At 34.2% G+C, this 27,021-nt stretch overlaps 5 protein-coding genes across 5 annotated transcripts; 1 reads left to right on the top strand and 4 right to left on the bottom strand.

Moving 5' to 3' along the window:
- Nucleotides 1–7,800: 7,800 nt before the first annotated feature.
- On the bottom strand, nucleotides 7,801–9,945 carry LOC107634683 (Pentatricopeptide repeat (PPR) superfamily protein). The gene has a single exon (XM_016338111.3). It carries the CDS (start codon nucleotides 9,930–9,932, stop codon nucleotides 8,166–8,168), a length of 1,767 nt encoding a protein of 588 aa, XP_016193597.1. The 5' UTR covers nucleotides 9,933–9,945; the 3' UTR covers nucleotides 7,801–8,165.
- Nucleotides 9,946–10,303: 358 nt separating this feature from the next.
- LOC107634684 (CASP-like protein 1C2) lies at nucleotides 10,304–11,660 on the bottom strand. Its single transcript, XM_016338112.3, has 3 exons — nucleotides 11,472–11,660; nucleotides 11,266–11,368; nucleotides 10,304–10,609 (listed from the first exon to the last, which is right to left on the bottom strand). The coding sequence occupies exons 1-3, from the start codon at nucleotides 11,627–11,629 to the stop codon at nucleotides 10,385–10,387; spliced, it is 486 nt and encodes a 161-aa protein (XP_016193598.1). The 5' UTR covers nucleotides 11,630–11,660; the 3' UTR covers nucleotides 10,304–10,384.
- Nucleotides 11,661–12,789: 1,129 nt separating this feature from the next.
- LOL2 (lsd one like 2) lies at nucleotides 12,790–14,646 on the top strand. Its single transcript, XM_088506494.1, has 4 exons — nucleotides 12,790–13,038; nucleotides 13,338–13,445; nucleotides 13,798–13,907; nucleotides 14,188–14,646. The coding sequence occupies exons 1-4, from the start codon at nucleotides 12,888–12,890 to the stop codon at nucleotides 14,254–14,256; spliced, it is 438 nt and encodes a 145-aa protein (XP_088362620.1). The 5' UTR covers nucleotides 12,790–12,887; the 3' UTR covers nucleotides 14,257–14,646.
- On the bottom strand, nucleotides 14,487–16,851 carry LOC107631231 (DNA ligase-like protein). Its single transcript, XM_016334601.3, has 8 exons — nucleotides 16,603–16,851; nucleotides 16,406–16,495; nucleotides 16,079–16,138; nucleotides 15,942–15,981; nucleotides 15,730–15,823; nucleotides 15,153–15,212; nucleotides 14,958–15,049; nucleotides 14,487–14,814 (listed from the first exon to the last, which is right to left on the bottom strand). The coding sequence occupies exons 1-8, from the start codon at nucleotides 16,716–16,718 to the stop codon at nucleotides 14,722–14,724; spliced, it is 645 nt and encodes a 214-aa protein (XP_016190087.1). The 5' UTR covers nucleotides 16,719–16,851; the 3' UTR covers nucleotides 14,487–14,721.
- Nucleotides 16,852–18,713: 1,862 nt separating this feature from the next.
- LOC107631233 (E3 ubiquitin-protein ligase RMA1H1-like) lies at nucleotides 18,714–20,397 on the bottom strand. The gene is made up of 2 exons (XM_088506557.1): nucleotides 20,258–20,397; nucleotides 18,714–19,954 (listed from the first exon to the last, which is right to left on the bottom strand). The coding sequence occupies exon 2, from the start codon at nucleotides 19,875–19,877 to the stop codon at nucleotides 19,158–19,160; it is 720 nt and encodes a 239-aa protein (XP_088362683.1). The 5' UTR covers nucleotides 19,878–19,954; nucleotides 20,258–20,397; the 3' UTR covers nucleotides 18,714–19,157.
- Between the last annotated feature and the right edge of the window lie 6,624 nt (nucleotides 20,398–27,021).

Below are 27,021 nucleotides of genomic sequence, written 5' to 3'. Positions count from 1 at the left end.
GAGAAAATTAGCAAAACATAAATTAGAGGCAAAAAGGCTCCTTATGCCCATAACATAAGAGTTGATAGAACTCAATAATTTTCTATTTGTTGTAAAATAACTAAATAAATAAATACGAAAGAGGTGATAAAATAAAGAATAAATAAAAAAATACTATTATCAGTATTTATTAATACTATTATACTTCTATAAAGATAATATATTAATATTATATTAATAGTATACGAGGAGAAAAGTAAATAAGAGTTTTATAGTAAAAGAGAGAGAATATTTTAGTTTTATTATTGCTATGTAAAAAGCCTCAGCTTTATTTCTCTATTTATATAAGTGTAAAGTTTCACTTTTCAAATGTTGGGAAAGCATGCACCACTTATTCTTTAATATTTGTGCTTCCCAATAGTACTTCAATAAATCATGCTGAGTAGATATGGACATCCATATCGTAACACTCCCATTGGATGTCTATTTAGGATTATATCTCGTTAAAACCTTACTAAAGAAAACCCAATGGGAAAAACTTTAGTAAAGGAAAAAGAGTACAAAATCCTTTGTGATAGAAACTGCCTCATTAAAAACCTTGTCAAGGAAAAACCAATGGGAAAAAATCCGACCAAGGAAAAAAGAGTACAGTCTCCCCTTCTTGTTGACATCATTTAATGTCTCGAAATCGGTGCATTCAAATCTCATGTACCAATCTTTCAAAGAGTTAAACCCCAAAATGGTCCCTGAGATTGGCGTCGTGCACTAAAATCGTCCGTGAGATTCCAATTGCACCAATTACGTCCCTGAGATTGAGAAAAGTGCACCATATTAGTCCCTGACCCATTTTTTCTTAACGACGTGATGACATGGCTAGATGACGTGGACGGTAAGTGACACGTGTCACTCTATGATTTGGCCACGTGTAATGATATGATGATGTGGTAACCAGTGACACGTGGCATGCTGACATGGATGGTTGTGCCACGTGTCACAATGTTATTTGGCCACGTGTTCATTTGTGCTACGTGTCGCAACAGTATTCGTCCACGTGTCATCCATTATGTCATCATTGTAGATGCACCAAATTAGTCCCTCACTTTGCATTAAGTCAAATAAAATTGCCACTGTTTGTCTTTTTTTTTTATCAAAGCAAAAAAATGTCTTTTGATTTCTTTTTCATTCTATCCTATCTATTTCTTGAATAAGTGATAATCCAGCAGTTCTTACTCAGGGAATTTTTGGACATTAAAGGTTTTTTTGAATCATTGTGGTTCTGGTATGAATCTGAGGTTTTGTTTAATTGTTCATAGGGTCTTAACAAGAGAATTCTCATTTTAGTCCCTGGAATTGAATGTCGTGTACCAAACTAGTCCCTTCACCAATTTTTTCTCATTTTTTTCTATAAATTCAAAATTCTCAATATTTTTTAATGCATTAATTTCAATTCTATTTTTTCACATGTTATTCAAATAAATGTGCTTTTATAAAATATTTTTCTCTTGCGAATACCCTAACCGCCAACTTGGAGTTTACGTGAAGGCATTTCAAGCACCTTCACTACTATCTCCGACCTCTTTCAATGCTTTTATAAAATATTTTTTTATCTTGCGGATACCTCTAACCGCCGTCTTGGAGTTGACGTGAAGGCATTTCAAGCTTCCCTCATTACCATCTCCGACCTCTTTCATCTAAACTGCAAAGGTTGGAGAGATAGTGAGAGTGCTTGAAGTACCTTCAATTTAGCTCATTTACACATAACGAAAACGTGTATTTCATAAGAATAAAAAAATGTATATTTTAATTATTGATTTCTTGTTAAAAGCACATGTTTTTTTATGAAAAAAAATGTGTCTAATCAATCATATAATTATTTTTTTATAATAACATACTTATATATTACAAAATTTACCAATGTTAAATTATTAAAAAAATTATATAATTAAAACTAAAATCTTAAAAAATTTTATGAAAGCACTTGTATTTAAACGATATGTGAAAAAATATAATTAAAATTAGTGCATCTAAGATATTGAAAATTTTAAATTTAAAAAAATGAGAAAAAATTGGTGAAGAGACTAGTTTGGTGCACGACATTCAATTTCAGGGACTAAAATGAGTCACTTAATGCAAAGTAAGGGACTAATTTGGTGCATCCACAACAATGACATAATGGATGACACGTGGACAAATAATGTTGCGACACGTGGCATAAACGAACACGTGGCCAAATAACATTGTGACACGTGGTACAACCATCCACATCAGCATGCCACGTGTCACTGGTCACCACATCATCATATCATTACACGTGGCCAAATCATGGAGTGACACGTGTCACTTATCGTCCACGTCATCAAACTATGTCATCACGTCGTTAATGAAAAATGGGTCAAGGACTAATATGGTGCACTTTTCTCAATCTCAGGGACGTAATTAGTGCAATTGGAATCTCAAGGACGATTTTAGTGCACGACGCCAATCTCAGGGACCATTTTGGGGTTTAACTCATCTTTCAAAGGAGGATTTTGGGAGTGACTTTGTAAATAAATCTGCCAGATTGTCACTTGAATGGATCTGTTGCACATCAATTGTCCCTTGATTTTGAAGATCATGAGTGAAGAAGAATTTAGGAGAGATATGCTTTGTTCTATCACCTTTGATGTATCCACCCTTAAGTTGAGCAATGCATGCTGTATTATCTTCAAACAGGACAGTAGGAGCTATCTTATGATCAATCAGTCCACATGATGACAGGATATATTGGATCAAACTCCTGAGCCAAAAACACTCGCGACTTGTTTCATGAATCGCTAGTATTTCGGCATGATTAGAGGAGGTTGCTGCTATCGTCTGTTTCGTGGACCTCCATGATATAGCTGTACCACCATATGTGAATAGGTATCCTGTTTGTGATCTCCCTTTATGTGGATCAGATAAGTATCCAGCATCCGCATAGCCAACTAGTTGTGACTTGGATCCATAGGGATAAAATAATCCCATATCAACCGTTCCATGAAGATATCGAAAGATTTGCTTGATTCCACTCCAATGTCTTCTAGTTGGAGAGGAACTATACCTTGCCAGTAAATTCACAGCAAATGATATATTGGGTCTTGTATTATTAGCAAGATACATTAGCGCTCCGATGGCACTAAGATATGGTACTTCAGGACCAAGGATATCTTCATTTTCTTCTTTAGGACGGAATTGATCATTTTTGACATCCAAAGATCTTACGATTATTGGGGTACTTAATGGATGCGACTTATCCATATAAAATATTTTCAAGATCTTTTCTGTGTATGTTGTTTGATGAATAAAGATCCCATTTTTTGTATGCTCGATCTGCAGGCCGAGACAAAATTTGGTCTTTCCAAGATCTTTCATCTCAAACTCTTCTTTTAGAATTTTTATAATTGTTGGAATCTCTTCAGGAGTCCCAATGATATTTAAATCATCAACGTACACAGCAATTATAATAAATCCAGATGTGGATTTCTTTATGAAAACACATGGGCAAATATCATCATTATTGAATCCATTTTTGGCCAGATACTCAATAAGACGATTATACCACATTCGTCCAGATTGTTTTAGACCATATAAAGATCTTTGCAGTTTGACTGAATATAACCCTTGCGAATATTCATTGGATGGTTTAGATATCTTTAGTCCTTCAGGGACTTTCATATAGATATCCCGATCTAATGAGCCGTATAAATAGGCTGTTACCACATCCATTAAATGCATATGCAATTTATGATATGCAGATAAACTGACCAAATAACGCAATGTTATCGCATCCACTACAGGGGAATACGTTTCTTCATAATCTATACCGGGCCTTTGTGAGAAACCTTGTGCCACAAGTCGGGCTTTATAGCGCACAACTTCATTTTTCTCATTTCGTTTTTTCACAAATACCCATCGGTATCCAACAGGTTTTACATCTTCTGGTGTACGGACTACAGGTCCAAAGACTTCACGTTTTCCAAGTGAGTCTAATTTAGCCTTCATGGCTTCTTTCCATTTTGGCCAATCATTCCTTTGTCGACATTCTTCGACTGATCTTAGCTCAAGATCCTTACTTTCATGCATGATATTTAATGCCACATTATATGCAAATATTTCATTGACAATTGTCTTATTTCGGTCCCATTTCTCTCATGTAAAGACATAATTTATCGAGATCTCGTCATTTTCACAATTTTCAGGTACCTAAACGTCTTCTGGCGTTAAAACTATATCAGAATTTTGGACAACTGCAGGTGTCTCTACTATGTCTTTTTCAATAGGAATATTATTTACCTCTTTTCACTTTCAAGGATTTTTATCTTTGGAACCGACAGGCCTGCCACGCTTCTGGCGTGAATTTGCTTCAGTGGCTACTTGTCCTACTGGGACATCAATTCGAATTGAGGCATTTTCCACAGGTATATAAGATTTGGTTATCCTCTTTGTATCAGAAAATGCATCAGGCAACTCATTTGCTATTCTTTGCAATTGTATAATCTTTTAAACTTCTAGTTCACATTGTCTTGATCGAGGATCTAAATGCATCAAGGATGATGCATTCCAATTAAGTTCCTTTTCACGAAACTTATTCTCTTCCCCTAATGTTGGAAATTTTGATTCATCAAAATGACAATCCACAAACCGAGCTTTAAATACATCTCCAGTTTGTATCTCAAGATACCTCACTATAGAGGGAGAATCATATCCAACATATATTCCCAATTTTCTTTGGGGTCCCATTTTGGTGCGATTAGGTGGTGCAATGGGAACATATATCGCACACCCAAATATTCTTAAATGGGAAACATTTGGCTGCTGGCCAAAAGCTAATTGTATAGGAGAGAACTGATGATAACTCGTTGGCCTCAAACGAATAAGTGCTGCGGCATGTAAAACAGCATGCCCCAAACCGAGGTTGGGAGATTTGTTCTCATAAGTAAGGGTCTAGCAATTAACTGGAGGCGTTTAATAAGTGATTCTGCTAACCCATTTTGTGTGTGAACATAAGCTACTGGATGTTCAACACTTATTCCATTAGCCATACAATAAGCATCAAAAGCTTGGGAAGTAAATTCACCAGCATTATCAAGACGAATTACTTTGATTGAATTTTCTGAAAATTGTGCTTTTAATCGAATAATTTGAGCCAGTAATCTCGCAAACGCCAGGTTGCGAGAAGATAATAAGCACACATGTGACCATCTCGAAGATGCGTCTATCAGGACCATAAAATATCTAAAAGATCCACATGGTGGATGAATAGGTCCACATATATCACCTTGAATCCTTTCTAGGAATTCAGGGGACTCAAATCCAATCTTTACTGGTGATGGCCTTAAAATTAACTTTCTCTGAGAACATGCAGCACAACAAAATTCACTAGTTTTAAGAATCTTCTGGTTCTTTAGTGAATGCCCATGGGAGTTTTCAATAATTCTCCTCATCATGGTTGTTCCCGGATGACCCAATCTATCATGCCAAGTTATGAATTCATTTGGGCTAGTAAACTTCTGGTTTACAATGGCATGTGATTCTATTGCATTAATCTTGGTGTAATATAACCCAGATGAAAGTGAGGGTAATTTTTCTAATATAACTTTCTAATATCTTTAAAGCTCAACAAATTTCTTCGAGACTTAGTAGACAATAGTGCATTATTTATTATGAATTTTGTTCCTCCAGGAAACAAAATTATAGCTCTTCCAGAGCCTTCAATCACATTGCCTGAACCAATAATAGTGTTAACGCATTCTTCTTTTGGCACTAGATGGGTAAAATATATATCATTTTTGAGAATAGTGTGTGAACTTGCACTATCCGCAAACCATACATCTTCATTATATATCCTTGCCATTCTCTTCAAAGACAAATAATAATAAAATGAGTAGTATGCACAGTTAAATTGAATACTTGATCGGAATTATTTTTCTAAGAAATACTACACATAAAAATAATGTCATATACTAAAACTTTATTTTTAAAATTTGACACATTTAATGATTTCAAAATTCATAAACATTAATATTTCATTATTTATATACATTACATTTGAAACTTAAATACATAGAAAATAAAACTTAACAATAAGTTATTTACATTATTTATTTACATAGATACTTCACAATCCCACATATTAAACTATTCCATCATTGATCAAATGACCAATATTTCCTTCAGAGTCCTCAAAGAAATCAGATACATCATAATGAGTGGTAGAATTTTCAGCATCATTTGAAACAAAATTCGACTCTTTTCCCTTGTCGTCCTTTTTCAAAAATGCCTGGTAAAGATCGACTAGGTGTCTTGGGGTACGACAGGTACGTGACCAATGGCCCTTTCCACCACAACGGAAACACTTCTCCTCTGTTGATTTATTTTACCCGATATTTCTTTCTTTATCCCACTTCTGGTGAGATCCTCTCTTTTGAATATAATTCATTTTCCTTCCATAATTTTTCTTGTTATTAAAACATTGCCATTTACTTCTTCTGGGGTAATGATTTGCCGCATTTACTTCAGGAAATGGGGCGGCACCAGCTGGACGTGCTTCATGATTTTTCAATAGCAACTAATTGTTGCGTTCAGCAACAAGAAGGTAAGAAATTAACTCAGAATATTTTTTAAATCCTTTTTCTCGATACTGCTGCTGCAGGAGCACATTCGAGGCATGGAAGGTTGAGAAAGTTTTCTCCAACATATCATGATCAGTTATCTTTTCCCCACATAATTTCATTCGTGAGGTGATACGAAACATTGCAGAATTATATTCATTTATGGATTTAAAATCTTGTAAACGTAAGTGCGTCCATTCATATCGGACTTGAGGAAATATCACCGTTTTCTGATGATTATACCTTTCTTCAAGGTCTTTCCAAAGATTTGCAGGATCTTTTAATGTGAGATATTCATTTTTCAATCATTCGTCAAGATGACGAGGAAGAAAAATCATGGCTTTGGCTTTATCCTTCTGGGATGCATTATTTTCAACCTTAATGGTATTTCCAAGATCCATTGAATCAAGATGGATTTCAACATCTAATATCCATGATAAATAATTGTTTCCAGATATATCAAGAACATTGAATTCAAGATGAGAGAGTTTCGACATAATAAAAATTTGTTACATGAGTCTTCCTAAAAATTTGATCAGAGTCTCGTGCTGATAACGTGTTGTAAAATAACTAAATAAATAAATAAGGAAGAGGTGATAAAATAAAGTATAAATAGAAAAATACTATTATCAGTATTTACCAATACTATTATACTTCTATAAAGATAATATATTAATATTATATTAATAGTATACGAGGAGAAAAGTAAATAAGAGCTTTATAGTAAAAGAGAGAGAGAGAGAGAATATTTTAGTTTTATTATTGCTATGTAAAAAGCCTCAACCTTATTCCTCTATTTATACAAGTGTAAAGTTTCACTTTTCAAATGTTGGGAAAACATGCACCGCTTATTCTTTAATATTTGTGCTTTCCAATAGTACTTCAATAAATCATGCTGAGTAGATATGGACATCCATATCGTAACACTATTTTGTATTTTCAATTTTGTTCTTTCTATTTTTTGTAATTCAATAAAAAAATCAATTAAAGAGGATGAAATTTCACTGAATTCACCTCAAAACTCTACTTCTTGATGAGTATTAAATTGTGCAGCCAGAATTTCAAATATCAGTTTTTACAAAATCAATGTTGAGTGCCAAAGATATAACTGTCGTAGTATCATAAATAAACATCTTTATGTGTGCAAAAGTAGCAGCCGAGTTTCTTAGGCATTCCCAAGCCTTTACCTTCATTTCTGGCAAAATAAAAGCAAAATTTCTTTAATTTCTCCTCTTCAAAGGTTTCAGAGCAAAGTTTGCAAAAAACCCTGCTTGGACACAAGTACAAGATAAGGCTTTCTCCTTTCAATCCACATATGAAACACAAAAAAATCCTTAAACTGGGTGAGGCAGCACTAGTATTTGCTGCTGATCAGAACCATACAGTTTTATTGGGTGAGCTATATAATATAGACAGGACCTTGTAATCTATTTGCATGTCATGTTATATTACTTCAAATACATAGTTTGGTTATGTGTCTTGAAAACACTATTATTCTCATACAGAGTGTTCTCAAAAGAATCCCCTATCAGTAAGATCATGCAGGCTTAAATCCTATCACCAATAATCTAAACAAGAGCACGAGCCTTCTCTAAAATGATGGAAACGAAGCTTGTCCCGAATGATTATCTCTCTATTTGTTACAACAGAGATGAACTTAATTGCTGAATGACAATCTTCACATATCCTAAGGTTCTTAACGATCCTTAAAGTCGTTCCATGGCTAGTTTTCATCAGCCCAAATGCCACGGCAAGCTTCTCACTATGGTATCTGAGGGCATACTCCCTCTCTTCTTCTTCCAACTCATGCATCGCGGATTCAGGAACAGGTGCGTAACCCGCTTCCTTGCACCTCCACATTAATTCATCAAGATACTGATAAATTTCATTGGTCTCAGGGTGGGACTTATCACCCATACTAAAAAGAAAGCTTTTGCTGTTGACATCAATAGTACTATAGCCTACTTGCTTCTTAAGGCCTCTTTGGATCATAACATTTCGAACTGATTCCACTCTATCCATCCTTCCTGCCAATGCATACATGTTAGAAAGCAATACATAATGGCCAGGGTTCTCTGGCTCCAGTGAGATGAGATGTTCAGCCGCTTCCACACCAAGATCAAAATTTTTATGCATCTTGCAACCCCCAAGCATCGCGGTCCAGACAGCTGGAACAAGCTCCTCAAGACTAAGTTCCTTGATGAACTGGTACGCTTCACTAAGCAAACCAGCTCTCCCAAGCATGTCAACCATACAAACATGGTGTTCTACCCCTGGAACAAGACCATATTCTTGTCTCATGCTTGTGAATGCTCGGCGACCTTCATCTACAAGGCCTGCATGAGCACATGCAGATAAGACAGCAACAAAAGTGACCCTGTTTGGAACCAAATGACATGCTTTCATCCTGTGAAAAATCTCCATTGCTTGAATACCATAACCATGCATGCCATACCCAGATATCATAGCTGTCCAAGCAATAACATTCCCCTCATTCATCGAATCAAACACAGCACGTGCTCTCGTCACATCACCACACCGCGAGAACATGTTTATCAACGAGGTAGCAAGAACCACATTCACACGAACCCCATTGTTAACAATATAATCATGCACCCAGCACCCCAGTTCAAGTGAACCTAGTTGAGAGCAAGCAGATAAAACACCAACGAAAGTCGCGGAATCAGGATCAACCCCACACTCACGCATCTTCCTAAACATCACCAAGGCTTCATTGGCAGCCCCATTCTGCTCATACCCCGAAATCATCGAGTTCCAAGCAACAACACTTCTCTGAGGCATTTCGTCGAACACTCTCCTTGCAACACCCAATGCACCACATTTCGAATAGAACGCAACGATTGCTGCCTGCACGAACGAATCCGAGCCATACCCACAAGCCAAAACATGGGAATGAACAACCCTGCCGAGTCTCAGGGCAGAAAGATCGGCGCAGGCCTTGACGACAGAGGTGAAGGTATAAGTAGAAGGTAGAACGTGGGAGAGGAGCATGAGGCGGTAGAAGATGACGGCGTCGAGGGAGAAACGGAACTTGGAAGAAGCCTTGATGAGGGAATTGAAGAGGAAAGAATCTGGGTCGTGGACAGTGGTTAGGAGGCGACGAGTGTAGGCGATGTAACCGGCGGCGCAAGATAAAGTGAGGAGCTTGGTGAGGAGGGCTCGGCTACGGTGGCAGCCGGTGACGATGAGGTGAGCGTGGACTTGCCGGAGAGGTTTCAGACGTGGCCCCGCGCGTAACAGTGCTTCGTACTCTGCAGATTTTGGCGGGCATTCTGCGATTTGGATTTTGTGCTTCGCTTCCATCACAATTTTGTCATTAGACAAACTATATAAAGTGCGTTTTTGTATGGTTTTTGTTTTTTCTTTTGAAGTACATGCCAATGGAATATCTGTACAATTGAGGTTTAAGAATGTCCCATTCAATATTAAAGATATAACTATTATTGTTATCTTTTTTTATCAACCACCAAAATCAGTCACTAATATAAAATACATACTAAAATACAAATATATTATAAAAATAAATTAAACCACATATGTATTTATTATTTTGATGTACAAATTACATTTTTCTTTAAGGGTTATTAAGGCTAAGAAAGGACTTTAGATTTAAAAAGAATATTTCTTTGAAACAGCATTATAATATTAAATATGAACGAATATTATAATTTCATAACGATAGAGATTTGAAACAGCATTATTTCAACTTGTAATTTTTTTTGTTGACCTAACATTTTCCAGGGAAAGGGATAGTTTTACAGGAAGAGAGGGTTAAGTATAAAGTGCATAGAAGATAACACGATTAATAAGTACAATATAGCTGCAATAAAACCGGCAACGAGAGCTCCACTGACATGGTCACAAAATTTAGGAACTTGTCCACAGATAGGTAGCCACCCTGCATGATTGTTGCCTTTCTTCCCCACATGAGCTATTGCCACTGCTGCTGAAATGCTCGAAGACAGTAACATTGCTATCACCTGATCCAAGAATATTCCCAAAATTTTGACATACAAAACATTTCTTTCTAGTACTAATAAGATAACACAATATATGGTGCAAAGGGAGACAGAAAATGGTTAGACAAATAATGAAGTTAATATTTAATTTAGTCTTTGAATTTGCACATAAATTCTAATTTAGTCTCTGAAATTTCAATTGTCTCTATTTAGTTTTTAAATTTTACAAATATGACTCACATTAGTCATTGGGACAAATTTTGACATACAAATGTTAATGGAACCTCACATAGACAGTTAGATACCACACTGGAACTTGTAAAATGATGTGTTTTTGTTTTAGTGTTCAAATAGCTCAAAAATGATACCCAATCACTTGTTTTGGAAGAAAAAGTTTCGATAAACACAACTTATAATGTTTTTCGGCTATTTGAATGCCAAAACAAAAACGACGTCGTTTCACAGAGTTTAACGTGGTATCTGTCTATCCACATTAGTGTTCGGTCGTGTGTGCGTTGAAAATTATTTCTGGTACTAACATGAGTCACATTCGCAAAGTTTAGGGACTAAATAGAGGCAATTGAAATTTCAGAAACTAAATTAAGACTCCAAGACAAGTTCACGGACCAAATTGAATATTATTTCACAAATAATGGTTTATGGTTGGTTTTGATTACCAAATCTAAGATGAGAAGCAAACGCCTAAGTGAATTTTGGGAAGATGTGAAGAGAACAATGAGGCTGTATGCACTTGCTATGCCTTCTGCTATCACAAAGTACCTAGACAGCAATAACCATTAATAAACAAAATATGTAGGGCTCATAATTAAGTCACATTGAAATGCTTATGTTGATGACGCATTTAGAGCAAAAAAATCCTCACTTGAAAGCAGGTTCGTTGCTATATTTTGCAGTGAAGGTTAGGTTGAGGACCTGAGCAGAGTCATGGCTTGTCACCATAACCACCACTGCTGCCACAGTTGCCCCAAAGGCCAGCAGCCTGAGGATAAGAGAGATGAGGACTCTCTTGCTCTTTGTCATGGAACTGAACACACACTACTCACAAGGGATATTCAATTGGTGCTTAGAGAATAATCTTATAAACTTTCAAAGTTGAAGAAATTAAGCTATATATAAAAATACATGCATGTGCCAGCTGGTGAAGCAAGTGTATGTTAGGTTGCCAAAATATATTTAGTAGTCTCTTGAATGCATTTCATTCAAAAAATGGTGCATTTGATGGTTTACCTAAGTCTAGTATTCAGACCAATTATTTGGTTAGCATGGGTGGTGGACACTTCACACTTGTTCAGTGGGTGAAGCGGCCAGCTCACTTTGGACTTGGAGACTAATTCATGACGCCATGGTACTAAATTGAGCAAAAAACAATGAAAGTCAATGAGTTTTGATGAACTACTTAACTGAATTATGGTGCTGCTTCTCTTTGTAATGCCACATGGACTTGTTGCTTCCTTTTTATCATTTTGCATTATTATTGGGTTGATTTGTATAAATTCGATTTACTTACTTTATTAGAACAATTAATAAAGTAACACCCTATATTTAATATAATATAGAGAATATGTTCGTATTTTTTAAGTAATTTTTCATACAGAAATACGTTTGTAAAAAATTCAAAGAAAATAAATTATCTTAATTTTTCAGTTTAATCACCAATAGTAAATTAGTAGAAATGCTCAAAAACATTGATTATACGCAAAAACAATTTTATTAACAAATAATTATTGAATTAAGTTTTATTTTGTAATTTTTCAAAACGTGTCATATGTCTATAAATTAATTAATATTGATTTGAATATTCTAGTACACTTTAAAGTTTAATTAAAATGTTTATAAGAAAATATTTGATAACATAAATAAAAATGATTAAAAGTTTAATTTAGATAGACGGATAGTATAAAAAAATTATATAATTATTCAATTAAATTTATATCTTTAGATAATTTTTAAATAATATATTTAAAAATTAAATATCTATATAAATTTTTTTACATTAATACATTATTATTGTATAAAATTAAATCCTATTAATAATAGCTATGTTGTTTAAAATTTGGAACAAAATAATTTCAAAAGTGCTTCATAAAGAGCAAAAATAACTATTATATATTTATATTTTATACATGTTAGTTATTTAACACATTTTTAAAATAAAACAATAAATAAATAAGTACCAAAAAGTTTATGGAGAAATACCCAACCGGAATTTGACTTCTTCAGAGTTCAGAGTCAGTAGCCATTAGCGGTGGGGCGGCATAGTTTAGGGTTTAGTATAGCGATGATGCAGCTTGATGAAATCAAGACACAGCGAGAAGTAGGAGAAGACGACGATGGCCCGCCACCGGGTTGGCAACCCATCCATACGCCACCGCCACAACCGCCTCCACAGTCACAGTCACGGTCACGGTCACCACCTCGATGTCCATCCAGTGAGTCACTATTTCTACATTCACTCATTCTTATTCTTCTTTATCATCTTTGCCCTCTGTTTCGAATTTGAATAATTAAAGGATACCCAGTTGGATTTATCCTAGAAATTTCTCGACTTTTTTAAATTAGTCATGAGTTTAAGCTATCAGCAGCTGCACGATTAAGATTTCATGAACAGGGGGTCTCCATTTTGTCCTTGATTGAAATCTTCAAACTTGCAATCCTATTTTATTATATGAGCATTAACCAAAAGTATTGAACCTGATGAGAACTCTCTGACTGGTGAGTGCGCCAACAGATTTGGGTCAAATAGTTTGTGGGTCTTGCCATCGCCTGCTTGCATATCAGCGAGGTGCCAAACATGTCCAATGTGTGAGCTGTCAGACAGTTAACATTGTATTAGAGGGTTAGTTCTATTTCTCTTTCCCTTTGTTTATCATGAACTTGCCTCTGCTTGATCAAGCATTCGTCTAAAGTTCACCCTTTTAATGCCTTTCTATAAACTATTATCTTGTTGGTCTAACTGCCCTATTATGCATTCTCTTTTGCTTCTGTAAACAATTTCATGTCTGTATCAAAGTTATATCTTTAATATTGAGAGAGGAGGGGGAAAATGGTTTTCTGATCTTCATACTAATGACCTATCACATTTGGATTTGATGGTGCTATATATCATGCTTCAACTTTTAGTCAGTTTAATTTCTCATACAGATATATACCTTACGGAACTATATTAATAGCTTATTCCTTCTTTACAGCTGATCAGGTTGGACAAGTTAAGTGTGGGGGCTGTGCAGTATTGCTAATGTACCCATATGGTGCTCCACAAGTTAGGTGTTCCTCATGTCGATTTGTGACAGAAATTGGGGTATGCTACCTGCTTTCATTCACTATTTGGTTTCATTCTGTGAATTTCACTAATGCGACCTGCCAACCTTGTGGTTCTGTATAAATTTAGTGGCATTCATCCACACTGAGTAGAACTAACTAATTTATTCAGCTCACATAGGATTGACAGTGTTTTAGTTTCTTGTAAAAATTTCTATCAGGATTGGATCCTAGGTCTCCCTACAGTGCCTTTATGTTTTATTGCCTGAATAACCCAGGTATTCAATTAAACAACAATTTTGGTCATGATTTTTGTTCAGGCACACAACAAGCGACCTCCATGGTCTGAACAACAAAGGAAACCAACCCTACCTAAAACTGCTTGTTAGTGATCAGTTTGTTTGCTTATTATATGGATGATCCTTATGTTGTCACACTTATTGATGAGAGGATTTGGATAGTTCTACTACTCAGACTGAAAGGCCTACAGAAAACAGATGGCTTTTACAAGAGCTATACGGTTTAAAGTCTTCAAGAGGATGTTAGAGCTGGCAACCGTGTATGAGAACAGCAGCAGCAGCAAGTGGAGTAAGGCATCAAAATCAGAGCAAATTATGTATAGGGAAAATTATATGTCTTAACCACATATTGCACTGAATAAGCACAGTTTATGACTTATCATACACACATTGTATGGAATTTGTCTTCTAAACATTATATATCCGTCAGTTGACTGTAATAAAAGATTAAAATGAAATATATTTGCTCTGTTGTTTTTACTACTGATTACTATTTCCAATAGAATGAATAGAATTACAAAGACTGGTTGGGGATGAATTGTGGGGTCTTGTATTTCACTCCTCGTCATCAGGAGGGAAATCATCATCCGAGGTACTTTCCAAGAATGAGCCTAGAGTTTTCCTTAAAATGCTGAAAGTTTTATCGTCCTGTGTGAGAAAAGGAATTAATAACAACAAATAATAAATAAGAGATGCTCGAGTATAAGTGAGCATATACACGTGTAATTTGTGAGTTGCGAAAAGCATAGGAAAAATGCTGCTGAAAACATAGATCGGTCTGCTCAGTATACCTGTTTCTTCTTTTTCAGCGACTCTTCCAGCTGGGCAATTTTATCACTGCATGCCTTTTCTTGTTCAGATATAATACTCTTTTCCTTCTTCCCTAAAATACTAGCAGTGTTAAGAAGGGAAGATTGTAAACAAGTAAATAAAGTAGTGAATTTCAGTTGCCGTTTTTCTGTTTTTCGTGAAGGCGGATAGCTTACTTAGTTGTTCATATCTTAGGAATAGCTTCGCCTTTTCCTCTTCAAATTTGGAGATAATATCTGCCACATGACATTAGCAACTTCCAATTAGTATATAACGAGAAATGTGTTTAAGATTTTATCCAAGAAATTTTAACTCTATTTATAAATCACTCAGTCTTAAGATCCCAGCAACTCGTGATCTTTTTACAGAAAACATTTTCTGCTACAAACCGCAGCAAGCTAGAGCCTGTAGTTGACACTTAAACAATCAACGACTCCACAAAAGACCAATTTAATCCGAGTTTTTGGTGAAGAGACTGACAATGTGTGTAATATAATACCTCTCTTTCAATTTTCTAAAAAGTTTAGTGTAGACTAGAATCTTAACAGGATCAATTATACAGAAATGCCATAATATAAAAATTGCAAAAGCATATATATCGAACTGCATTTCATAGAATTATCCATTTACAATACCATTTCATATAATTTGTCAATATACCATAAGGTTATTACTGCAAGAAAATAAACTTATATTAAATGATGTTGAATCATCTATTAGTCTACCGTGATAACGTTAGGGGTCAGAAAATACCTTTCAAGGCCTGTAAAGAAGCAGCTTTGTCCTTGGAAAATTTTTCATGAAGTGCTTGAAACTTGGATGTTTCATTCTTCAAAGCACTCTCACACTGCAATAATGCTCACAATCACAAACACAAATTAAGGTAAGTTCTGGGCAACATGTAAGATACCCTTACCACCCATGACTCTAAATCTCTAATCAACCCTTGTGTACTGTCTACAAACCTCTTTAGAGCTCTTTGAAAGTGCTTTAGCAAAAGTTAGCCTGAAATTGGAAAATCGTCAGTACAGTGAAACAGAAACAAAGAATGTGGCCTAAACAGAGGGCCAGCGTGCATGTACCATTCTAAATTTGGATTTACCTGTCCTTCTCTAATTTGGACCTCAATTCCTCAATCATAGCCTTTATCTCAGGAGCCACACTATCAAAGAAAAAGAAAACAACACCACTCGGAAACCTTACATTGCAGTTCAGTCATATTTCTAGAAATCATATAATTGAATATCACACAAGCCGCAAGTAATCGAAAAAACGAGATCTAAGACCAATACCAAAGTTAGAATATAGATCGCTCGGAACTTCTTACACGTATGAAACTCAATCATTCTAGTTACAGTCTTCAACAAAAAAACCTTGTTAAAACTTAAGTTTCAGCTGAGACCGAGTCAGAAATACAAAAACACAATACCTCGAAATAGTTTCTTCGTTCTTCTTCTGGCCATCCTTCTGAGCCTTGTCTCTAATAAGGTGCAGCGCCGACACGATTCCTTTGATATCACTGCAATAAAAGGAATTCAGCCGTAGATTTTCAATTATACAGAATTCTTATCACGATTTCACCATAATAAAGCAAATAAACGGTAATGAGATGCATGGAAGACGAACTCAGAGAGATCGAAATCGAAATCGAGATTGTCTGTGGTTGATCGGTTCTTCTTGTCGGATTTGCTGCAGTCGGGTTCGGATACTCGCTTCCTGGAGCTGGATTTGGTTGCAGACATAGCGAATTGGTTGGAAGCTCTGTGAAGAGAACACAGGAGACGCTTATCGAGGGAAGTTGAGTTTCAAGCTTTCAAAGCTACCTGCGTCTGCGCGCGCTCAGACGGTTATATTCCCGAATTTCAAAATTTCCACATACACCCACCTCACTCTTCCCGTTTTTAAGAGTTTGCATGTCCATTTGCAAAATAAACCTTTTTTTGTTAGAAAATAAACCAATTTAAAATTATTCAGTCAGAATATGTTTTTAGAGAAAGTCTAGGGCCAATAGATTTTGTAATTTTTAGCCATCAATTAACCATCAATAATGTTTTTAATGGTGTGAAATTGCATCTAATGGTAGAAAATTATTCAATTTTCTTTTGATAGTTAAGTGCTGGCACTCCTCATGTTTTTATATAATTATTTATTTCAATTTAAAAACATATTAATAAGTAGTACCACATTATACACAAATATTTTTACATACTTCATATCAGTCTTTACGTAATTAACTTTGACCTAAAAATAATTATTACATATGAATTTAGTTAAATTATGTGAAACTTTCAGTATACGGAAACTGATGTATCACACTCAAATATAATGATAAATAAAAATATAAATTAAATTAACCTTTCTTTTTTATAACTCCACTATTTTTTTTAAATATGCACAAAATTTACAATCTTTACACGATGTGTTAGGCCTTTACAACTATAAATAGAATTAATATTCAATTTTTTTTTGTTATTATTAAAAGAGTTTAATTTTGATATACTGACAATGTAAAATACAGAGACAGGAGTTAAAGTAATTCTTAGGAGGGGGTTAGTATAAAAATATAACTCTAAAAAAAAAATAAAACTAAAGAGGTTTGATATAAAAATTAGTGACCTTTATATATTAAAATTTTTAATTTGGGGACATTGCCCCCTTTTTCAACACTAGCTCTGTTGTTCTCGTAAGCGTTTTACATGTCGTACAATTATATTCGTTCTTTTGGATAACCATTCACGTGATTAATGTAAAAAGTAATTATTTTTACTGGTATATCATTACATAATTTGATGCACGCATTAACAGTATATCAAAATTAAATTCTTATTAAAATAATCTAAATGAATATGCTATTGCTATGTTGCTTATTTCTATTATTTTGTCATATAATCATATATGACAAAGTATTCATATTAATAATTTAATATTAATTTTTTTTAATGAAGAATGATGTTGGGTGAAAAATAAAATTATATTTAATTTTTAACTTCATTCTTCAGTGTAGTATTACCCTTAATATTATCTCTAATGTTTTTCCTTCTACTTGTATCACAAATATTTTTAAAATGATTCGATGTTATCCCATCTTTAATTTCATAAAAATTACTAATGAATACGGTGACATATATAGTAAACATTGCATGTGCCATACCCATACTCTTAGTATACTATTGTGAATAAATTTAAAAATAATTAAATAAAAACTAAAGGTTAAAAATAATAAAATTGAAAACAAAATCTAAATTAAAGGAAAATTAACTTATAAAATATTTAGATATTATGGTATTCTCCCCCATTCCACATCATCATCAAGTTTTTATATCTATATAAAACTACATTTTCTATTTTTCTCTACTAAATTGCATAAAAAAAGAATTTGGAAAGATATATATCTCCGTTATTATTTTTGGTTGAATTAAAAATGAGAATAACATTAAGTTACTCTTAAAACTTTTGGGGCACAAATAAAACCAAAAATAATATTCGCCACAAACATTTGGGACAAAAATGATTCTTTACCTTGGAGTTATATATTATTAGAATTATGCCAAGACAATTAATTTTTCGTGTTGGCTCAATGATCCTTACTCATCAAGGAGCTTAAACTTTTTTAATTCCAAATGGTCCCTTAAGCCTTGAGAGAGTTTGAATGAGATACAATATTATGAATTTATGATGATTGTATTAGGGTGAATACAACAGCTCATTTCTTGAACACAATGTTATCCCCTGTAGAATTATCAAACACTAATAGTTGCATACTTTTATTAGTGGTGTTGTCTTCTTTTATCCCGATAAACTCCAATGATGACTAAAACAATAAATAGTTTATGCATTTAAGTATAGAACACACAATATAATATGATAGTAAAATAAGTTAAATGCTTGGAATAACCCACTGAAGTACTCTCATGATCTATCAACTAATCCTTCCAACATGAAAGACACTTTTGCCCCCGAAGAATAAAATGTCTTTCTGCAAAATGATGTAAAATCTCAGAGAGGGAATCTTTTTTCTGCAAATTGAGCTCTGATATTTCGCAATGAATTGTTGGAGAACACAAGATCATGAGCCAATATAAAGGAAGCTAATCTACCTGGTTCTTAAGCTTACACCAATACCACTTTACAAATTATACAACTAAGGGAAAAAAAAGACAACACAAGTTTCAATTGCTACCTCAAAAGACAATAAGACATAGAATAAAGCAACATAGCAGGAAAATGGAGATTCTGTTCAATGACTTATCTGCCTGCATCTCTTGCCTTCTCAACCTAGGGCTAATACTTCCCATCGTGTGATAAGAATTTGGGTATCCATACAAACTTTCTGAGTTGCCAAACACTCTGGTGTAGAACATCTCCCCAAACATTCCAACCATAGGGTGGGGGAGGAATGCCGGCGTTACAGAAGCACCAAGATTCAGCATTTGCGATGCGTTGTCCTCGTCTTGCGCAACGCTAAAGTGTTGACCCTGGTAAGGATTCCGATAAGGAAGCCGCTGCTGGCCGTTTTGAGACATGGACAGCAAAGACAGGGGACCAGAAGCAGGTGGCCTCGGCGGGACACAAATGTCCCTGCATGAGGCCGCCTTCTCTTCACGGTTGCTGTGGCCACGGCCGTAGAGGGGAACCATCGTGGCATGGGATATTTCAGCTTTGCAGACAGGGCATAGCGGCTGCTGGTTGTAGGCAAGGGAAGCGCTCTGGACATGGAGCCATTTGTAGATGCAGGGCCAGCAGTAGAGATGGCCACAAAGCGTGACAACTGGCTCGTTTGCAAAGTCTAAGCATATGTTGCAATCGAAACAACCATTGGAATTGTTATAATTTTCTGTGTCTATAAGGGAATTTGGCAGAGTTTTACATCCCCGGGAATAGTAGTTATGATCAAAGGCCATCAAGGCATCAACTATATAAGGTGTCCCCAAATTGATTACAAAACCCTTGGAATTTTTTTATCAATGCTTCTTTACCCCTGCAAATGTAACAAGAACCCTAAATTTAAATTCATAGATCCAAAATCAAACAATAAATGAATACAATCTATCAGATCCATCAAATCTAACCCAATTAAATGAATACAATATAATTCAACCAAGAAAGGACTCTAATAGGCGACAATGAATGAGAAAACAATAAAGTATATTAGAGATTAGAGACATACAAGTCGAAGTTACTAACAAAATAGCGTGAACGAGGCCAGGCCACATCAAAATAATGAAAGTGAAGCATGAACTAAATAAGAAATGAGGAATAGAGAATCGAAAGAGGTAGTTACCGTGAGAGGAGAGAAGGTTCTAGGAGCGATAGGGGGCAGCGGACGGAGGTTACGAAGAAAAAACAAATGGCAACGGAATGAGAGAGAAAGTGGTTGTGTGTGTGAGGGAAGACGAGAATTGTGAGAGGTGGCGTTTGGAAAAAGGGAAAATAGTGGAGCGAGGCTTTCGGTAATGGTCGCTGTCACACAGCCATAGCTTTACCCTTGAAGGGTGCAAATACAATTGTGCAAACTAACTCTCAATTTTACACCCGACTTTAAAACAATTTGTTTGTTTTTTATTTTATAGTTACAATATTCTATCCATCCATACTTATAAAACAGATTTTTTTGGTTCTTGGATGCGCTTGGAAAATAATTTTACGGAATATTTATAATTTTTAATGACAAAATAATATGACTAGTGTTGTGATAAGAACAAATGTGTGGATATCCATTTATGATTTGGGCGGTTAATTGAAGGAATCATCTTTCCAAAGATGAATTCATATTAATTGAGAGTTGAAAATGAAGTCTCCTTATGTGTATAAATAGGAGATTAAGCCTCGTTAATACTACAACATCAATAACAATTTTCTCTCTCTCATTATATTTCTTTATTTTATTTGTTACCTATTCCTTATTTATTTATTTAGTTATTTCACAACACGTTATCAGCACGAAACTCTAATCAAATCAGCACGAAACTCTAACCAAATTTTAGGAAGAATCCAGGTAATAATTTTTCATTATGTCGAAGCTTTCTCGTCTTGAATTTAATGCTCTTGATATATTTGGAAATAATTATTTATCATGGATACTAGATGCTAAAATCTATCTTGATTCAATGGATCTTTGAGATACCATTAAGACTGAAAATAATACATCCCAGAAGGATAAAACCAAAGCCATGATTTTCCTTCGTCGTCATCTTGACATATGATTGAAAAATAAATATACCACATTAAAAGATCCAGTAGATTTGTGGAAAGACCTTGAAGAAAGGTACAATCATGTGATACTTCCTCAATCCCGATATGTTAGAGAAAACTTTTTCAATTTTCCATGCATCGAATGTGCTCCTGCAGCATCTGTATCGAGAAAAAGAGTTTGAAAAAAATTTCTAAGCTAATTTCTTGCCTTCTTGTTGCTGAGCGCAACAATAAGTTACTCTTAAAAAATCATGAAGCGCGCCCAGTTGGCGCCGTCCCATTTCTTGAAGCAAATGCGGCAAATCATAACCCCAGAAGAGGTAAATGGCAAGATTTTAGTAATAAGAAAAATTATGGAAGAAAGAAGAATTATATTCACGAGAAAGGATCTTATCAGATGTGGGATAAAGAAAGAAACAATGGGCAAAGTAAATCAATTGAGGATAAATGCTTCCGTTGTGGTGGAAAGGGCCATTGGTCATGTACATGTCGTATCCCAAGGCACCTAGTTGATTTTTATCAAGTATCCTTGAAAAATGATAACAAAGGAAAGGAAACAAATTTTGTTTCAAATTATGAAAATTCCACCACTCATTATGATGTATCTAATTTCTTTGAGGATCTTGAAGGAAATATTGGCTATTTGATCAATGATAGAATAGTTTAATATGTGTGTTTGTTAAGTATTCATGTGAATAATTTTACTGTGCATGTACTGTTACTCATTTTATTATTATTATTATTATTATTATTATTATTATTATTATTATTATTATTATTATTATTATTATTATTATTATTTGTCTTTGAAAAAAAAATGGCAAGGATATATTGTGAAGATATTTGCCTTGCGGATAGTGCAAGTTAGCACACTATTCTTAAAAGTAATATATATTTTACCTATCTTGTGCCAAAAGTGGAATATGTTAATAATATTATTGGCTCGGGCAATGTGATAGAAGGCTCTGGAAGAGCTATAATTTTGTTTCCTGGAGAAACAAAATTTATAATAAATAATGCACTATTATCTACCAAGTCTCTGAGGAACTTGTTGAGTTTCAAATATATTCGTCGAAATGGATATCATATTGAAACAATGAATGAGGAAAATCATGAGTATTTATGTATCACAACTCATGATTTAAATAAAAAGGTTATATTAGAAAAGTTATCCTCACTTTCATCTGATTTGTATTATACCAAGATTAGTGCAATTGAATCACATGCCATTGTAAACCAAAAGTTTACTAGCCCAAATGAATTCATAACTTGGTACGACCGATTGGGTCATCCGAGAACAACCATGATACGGAGAATTATTGAAAACTCTCATGAACATTCACTAAAGAACCAGAAGATTCTTAAATCTAGTGAATTTTGTTGTGCTGCATGTTCTCAGGGAAAGTTAATTTTAAGGTCATCACCAGTAAAGATTGGATTTGAGTCCCCTGAATTCCTAGAAAGGATTCAAGGCGATATATGTGGACCTATTCATCCACCATGTGGATCTTTTAGATATTTTATGGTCCTGATAGATGCATCTTCGAGATGGTCACATGTGTGCTTATTGTCTTCTCGCAACCTGGCGTTTGTGAGATTACTGGCTCAAATTATTCGATTAAAAGCACAATTTCCAGAAAATCCAATCAAAGAAATTCGTCTTGATAATGCTGGTGAATTTACTTCCCAAGCTTTTGATGCTTACTGTATGGCTAATGGAATAAGTGTTGAACATACAGTAGCTCATGTTCATACACAAAATAGGTTAGCAGAATCACTTATTAAGCGCCTCCAATTAATTGCTAGACCCTTACTTATGAGAACAAATCTCCCAACCTCGGTTTGGGAGAATGTTATTTTACATGCCGCAGCACTTATTCGTTTGAGGCCAACGAGTTACCATCAATTCGTTCCTATGCAATTAGCTTTTGGCCAGCAGCCAAATGTTTCCCATTTAAGAATATTCGGGTGTGCGATATATGTTCCCATTGCACCACCTTCTCGCACCAAAATGGGACCCCAAAGAAAATTCAGAATATATGTTGGATATGATTCTCCCTCTATAGTGAGGTATCTTGAGATACAAATTGGGGATGTATTTAAAGCCCGATTTGTGGATTGCCATTTTGATGAATCAAAATTTCCAACATTAGGGGAAGAGAATAAGCTTCCTGAAAAGGAACTTAATTGGAAAGTATCATATTTGATGCATTTAGATCCTCGATCAAGGCAATGTGAACTAGAAGTTCAAAAGATTATACATTTGTAAAGAATAGCAAATGAATTGCCTGTTGCATTTTTCGATACAAAGAGGATAACCAAATCTTATATACCAACGAAAAATACCCCAATTCGAATTGATGTCCCAGTAGGACAAGTAGCCACTGAAGCAAATTCACGCCAGAAGCGTGGCAGGCCTGTCGGTTCCAAAGACAAAAATCCTCGGAAAAGAAAAGAGGTAATACGATTCCTATTGAAAAAGACATAGTAGAGACACCTGCAGTTGTCCAAAATTCTGATATAGTTTTAACACCAGAAGACGTTCAGGTACCTGAAAATTGTGAAAATTACGAGATCTCAATAAATTATGTCTTTACAGGAGATAAATGGGACCAAAATAAGACAATTGTCAATGAAATATTTGCATATAATGTGGCATTAAATATCATGCATGAAAGTAAGGATCTTGAGTCAAGATCAGTCAAAGAATGTCGACAAAGGAATGATTAGCCAAAATGGAAAGAAGCCATGAAGGCTGAGTTAGACTCACTTGCAAAACGTGCAGTCTTTGAACTTGTAGTCCTTACACCAGAAGATGTAAAACCTGTTGGATACCGATGGGTATTTGTGAAAAATGAAGTTGTGCGCTACAAAGCCCGACTTGTGGCACAAGATTTCTCACAAAGGCCAGTATAGATTATGAAGAAACGTATTCCCATGTAGTGGATGCGATAACATTGCGTTATTTGGTCAGTTTATCCGCATATCATAAAGTACATATGCATTTAATGGATGTTGTAACAGCCTATTTATACGGCTCATTAGATCGGGATATCTATATGAAAGTTCCTGAAGGACTAAAGATATCTAAACCATCCAATGAATATTCACAGGGGTTATACTCAGTCAAATTGCAAAGATCTTTATATGGTTTAAAGCAATCTGGACGAATGTGGTATAATTGTCTTACTGAGTATCTGATCAAAAATGGATTTAAGAATGATGATATCTGCCCGTATATTTTCATAAAAAAATTTACATCTGGATTCATTATAATTGTTGTGTACGTTGATGATTTAAATATCATTGGGACTCCTGAAGAGATTCCAACAATTATAAAAACTCAGAAAGAAGAATTTGAGATGAAAGATCTTGGAAGGACTAAATTTTGTCCTCGGCCTGCAGATCGAGCATATAAAAAATGAGATCTTTATTCATCAAACAACATACACAGAAAAGATCTTGAAAATATTTTATATGGATAAGTCACATTCATTGAGTACCCCAATGATCGTAAGATCTTTGGATGTGGAAAATGATCAATTCCGTCCTAAAGAAGAAAATGAAGATATCCTTGGTCCTGAAGTACCATGTCTTAGTGCCATTTGAGCGCTAATGTATCTTGCCAATAATACACGACCTGATATATCATTTGCTGTGAATTTACTAGCAAGATATAGTTCCTCTTCAACTAGAAGACATTGGACTGGAATCAAACAAATCTTTCGATATTTTCATGGAACAGTTAATATGGGATTGTTTTATCCCTATGGATCCAAGTCACAACTAGTTGGCTATGTAGATGCTAGATACTTGTTTGATCCATATAAAGGAAGATCTCAAACAGAATACTTGTTCAAATATGGTGGTACAACTATATCATGGAGGTTTACCAAACAGACGATAGTAGCAACCTCCTCTAATTATGCTGAAATACTAGCGATACATGAAGCAAGTCGCGAGTATTTTTGGATCAGGAGTTTGATCCAATATATTCTGTCATCATGTGAACTAATTGATCATAAGATAGCTCCAACTGTCCTATTTGAAGATAATACAGCATGTATTGCTCAACTTAAAGGCGGATACATTAAAGGTGATAGAACAAAGCATATTTCTCCCAAATTCTTCTTCACTCATGATCTTCAAAATCAAGGGATAATTGATGTCCAACAGATCCGCTCAAGTGACAATCTGTCAGATTTATTCACAAAGTCACTCCCAAAATCCTCTTTTGAAAGATTGGTACATGAGATTGGGATGCGCTGATTTCGAGACATTAAATGATGTCGACAAGAGGGAGAGACTGTACTCTTTTTTCCTTGGTCAAGTTTTTTCCCATTAGGTTTTCCTGACAAGGTTTTTAATGAGGCAGTCCTCATCACAAAGGATTTTGTGCTCTTTTTCCTTCACTAAGATTTTTTCCCACTAGATTTTTCCTTAGTAAGGTTTTAATGAGGCATAATCCTAAATAGTCATCTAAGGGGGAGTGTTGTGATAAGAACAAATGTGTGGATGCCCATTTATGACTTGGGCGGTTAATTGAAGGAATCATCTTTCCAAAGATGAATTCATATTAATTGAGAGTTGAAAATGAAGTCCACTTATGTGTATAAATAGGAGATTAAGCCTCCATTAATACTACAACATCAATAACAATTCTCTCTCTCATTATATTTCTTTATTTTATTTGTTACCTCTTCCTTATTTATTTATTTAGTTATTTCACAACAATTAAATATTTTTTGAAGAAAATTTTAAAATACAAGAAATATTAATGAAGAATTTTGACTAGTAAAAATAAAGAATTTTAATTCCCTAAAAAATAATTATTTGTTTCTTCTTCTCTTTATTTTACTTCAAAATGTATTTATATGCATTAATTAATACTTATAACCAATAAATGATAAATTTAACTATATATTTTATTAATAAAAATAATTTAACTATCTTTTCCAAACAATTAAAGAAATAATATACTAAAGGTAACTAAAAGAAATAAAAAAAAACGCATTAAAAAAAACTAAAGAGTAAAACCATATAAATATAATTAAAGAAATAAATATTGAGTTTAATTTTACTGCATTAACCATGTAAATATTGATAATGCATCAAATTCATAAGTATTTTAATAAATAAAGTCATTTAAATATTACAAAAGTGTTATATGACTAACAAATATTATTATTTTGAGATAGTAGTTAGTCAATAATAATTTACATTTTTATTTATAAAAAGAATAAATATTTATTTTTGACCATGAATGATTGAGCCTCTAACAATATTGGCCATAATTAATTTAAATAAACTTTATAACCATGAAATATTATATTTGTTTGACATTTTTAATTAAATGTTAGTTTATGAAAAGTATTCATGGTAATGTCATCCAAATCCTTTCTTTTTCTCTAATATTCTTCTCGTCTTCTTTACCAAATCAAAACTCTAAGCCACCATATTTGTAAGAACCGCGAATTAATTAATCGATTAATTAGCGAATAAATAATAATAATAATTTAATTTCCTGAATTAGGTTCAAGGTTTTAGAATATTAATTAAACAATATAAATATGATATTTGAACTCAATATATTTTTTTGAGTTGGAAAATGTAATTTTTTTTTGAAAAATTGCGTAAAAATATGTACCGGTAAATTAACCGGTACTACCGGCTGAAGTATGTCCGGGACTGTGCGAGAATAATTAAAAACAGTAGAAAATCTTAGAAAAATATTTAGAATTGAAAATCAGGTACTAATTTTAAAGGTTTGGCCCAAAATTGTGCCAAACGGGCCAAAAACGCTAACGAATTGGACTGGACCTAAATTGGGCCCAAACCCAACATATAAATACA

This window comes from Arachis ipaensis, chromosome B3, assembly GCF_059453495.1.
Source record: "Arachis ipaensis isolate K30076 ecotype BB chromosome B3, ASM5945349v1, whole genome shotgun sequence".
Classification (NCBI taxonomy): domain Eukaryota; kingdom Viridiplantae; phylum Streptophyta; class Magnoliopsida; order Fabales; family Fabaceae; genus Arachis; species Arachis ipaensis.
Note: the sequence above shows the minus strand (reverse complement) of the source record. Positions and strands in the feature narration are given on the sequence as shown.

Excerpts from the sequence above, each read along its gene's own strand:
- LOC107634683 (XM_016338111.3), bottom strand. The coding sequence starts at position 9,932 with ATGGAAGCGAAGCACAAAATCCAAATCGCAGAATGCCCGCCAAAATCT.
- LOC107634684 (XM_016338112.3), bottom strand. The coding sequence starts at position 11,629 with ATGACAAAGAGCAAGAGAGTCCTCATCTCTCTTATCCTCAGGCTGCTG. Across the intron at positions 11,369-11,471 it reads AGCAACGAACCTGCTTTCAA|GTACTTTGTGATAGCAGAAG; the intron begins GTGAGGATTTTT and ends ATTGCTGTCTAG. Across the intron at positions 10,610-11,265 it reads TGCTTCTCATCTTAGATTTG|GTGATAGCAATGTTACTGTC; the intron begins GTAATCAAAACC and ends TTCTTGGATCAG.
- LOL2 (XM_088506494.1), top strand. The coding sequence starts at position 12,888 with ATGATGCAGCTTGATGAAATCAAGACACAGCGAGAAGTAGGAGAAGAC. Across the intron at positions 13,039-13,337 it reads ACCACCTCGATGTCCATCCA|ATTTGGGTCAAATAGTTTGT; the intron begins GTGAGTCACTAT and ends GTGCGCCAACAG. Across the intron at positions 13,908-14,187 it reads GATTTGTGACAGAAATTGGG|GCACACAACAAGCGACCTCC; the intron begins GTATGCTACCTG and ends ATTTTTGTTCAG.
- LOC107631231 (XM_016334601.3), bottom strand. The coding sequence starts at position 16,718 with ATGTCTGCAACCAAATCCAGCTCCAGGAAGCGAGTATCCGAACCCGAC. Across the intron at positions 15,982-16,078 it reads TCCAAATTAGAGAAGGACAG|GCTAACTTTTGCTAAAGCAC; the intron begins GTAAATCCAAAT and ends TTCCAATTTCAG. Across the intron at positions 15,213-15,729 it reads TTCTTTACAGGCCTTGAAAG|ATATTATCTCCAAATTTGAA; the intron begins GTATTTTCTGAC and ends GTCATGTGGCAG.
- LOC107631233 (XM_088506557.1), bottom strand. The coding sequence starts at position 19,877 with ATGGCCTTTGATCATAACTACTATTCCCGGGGATGTAAAACTCTGCCA.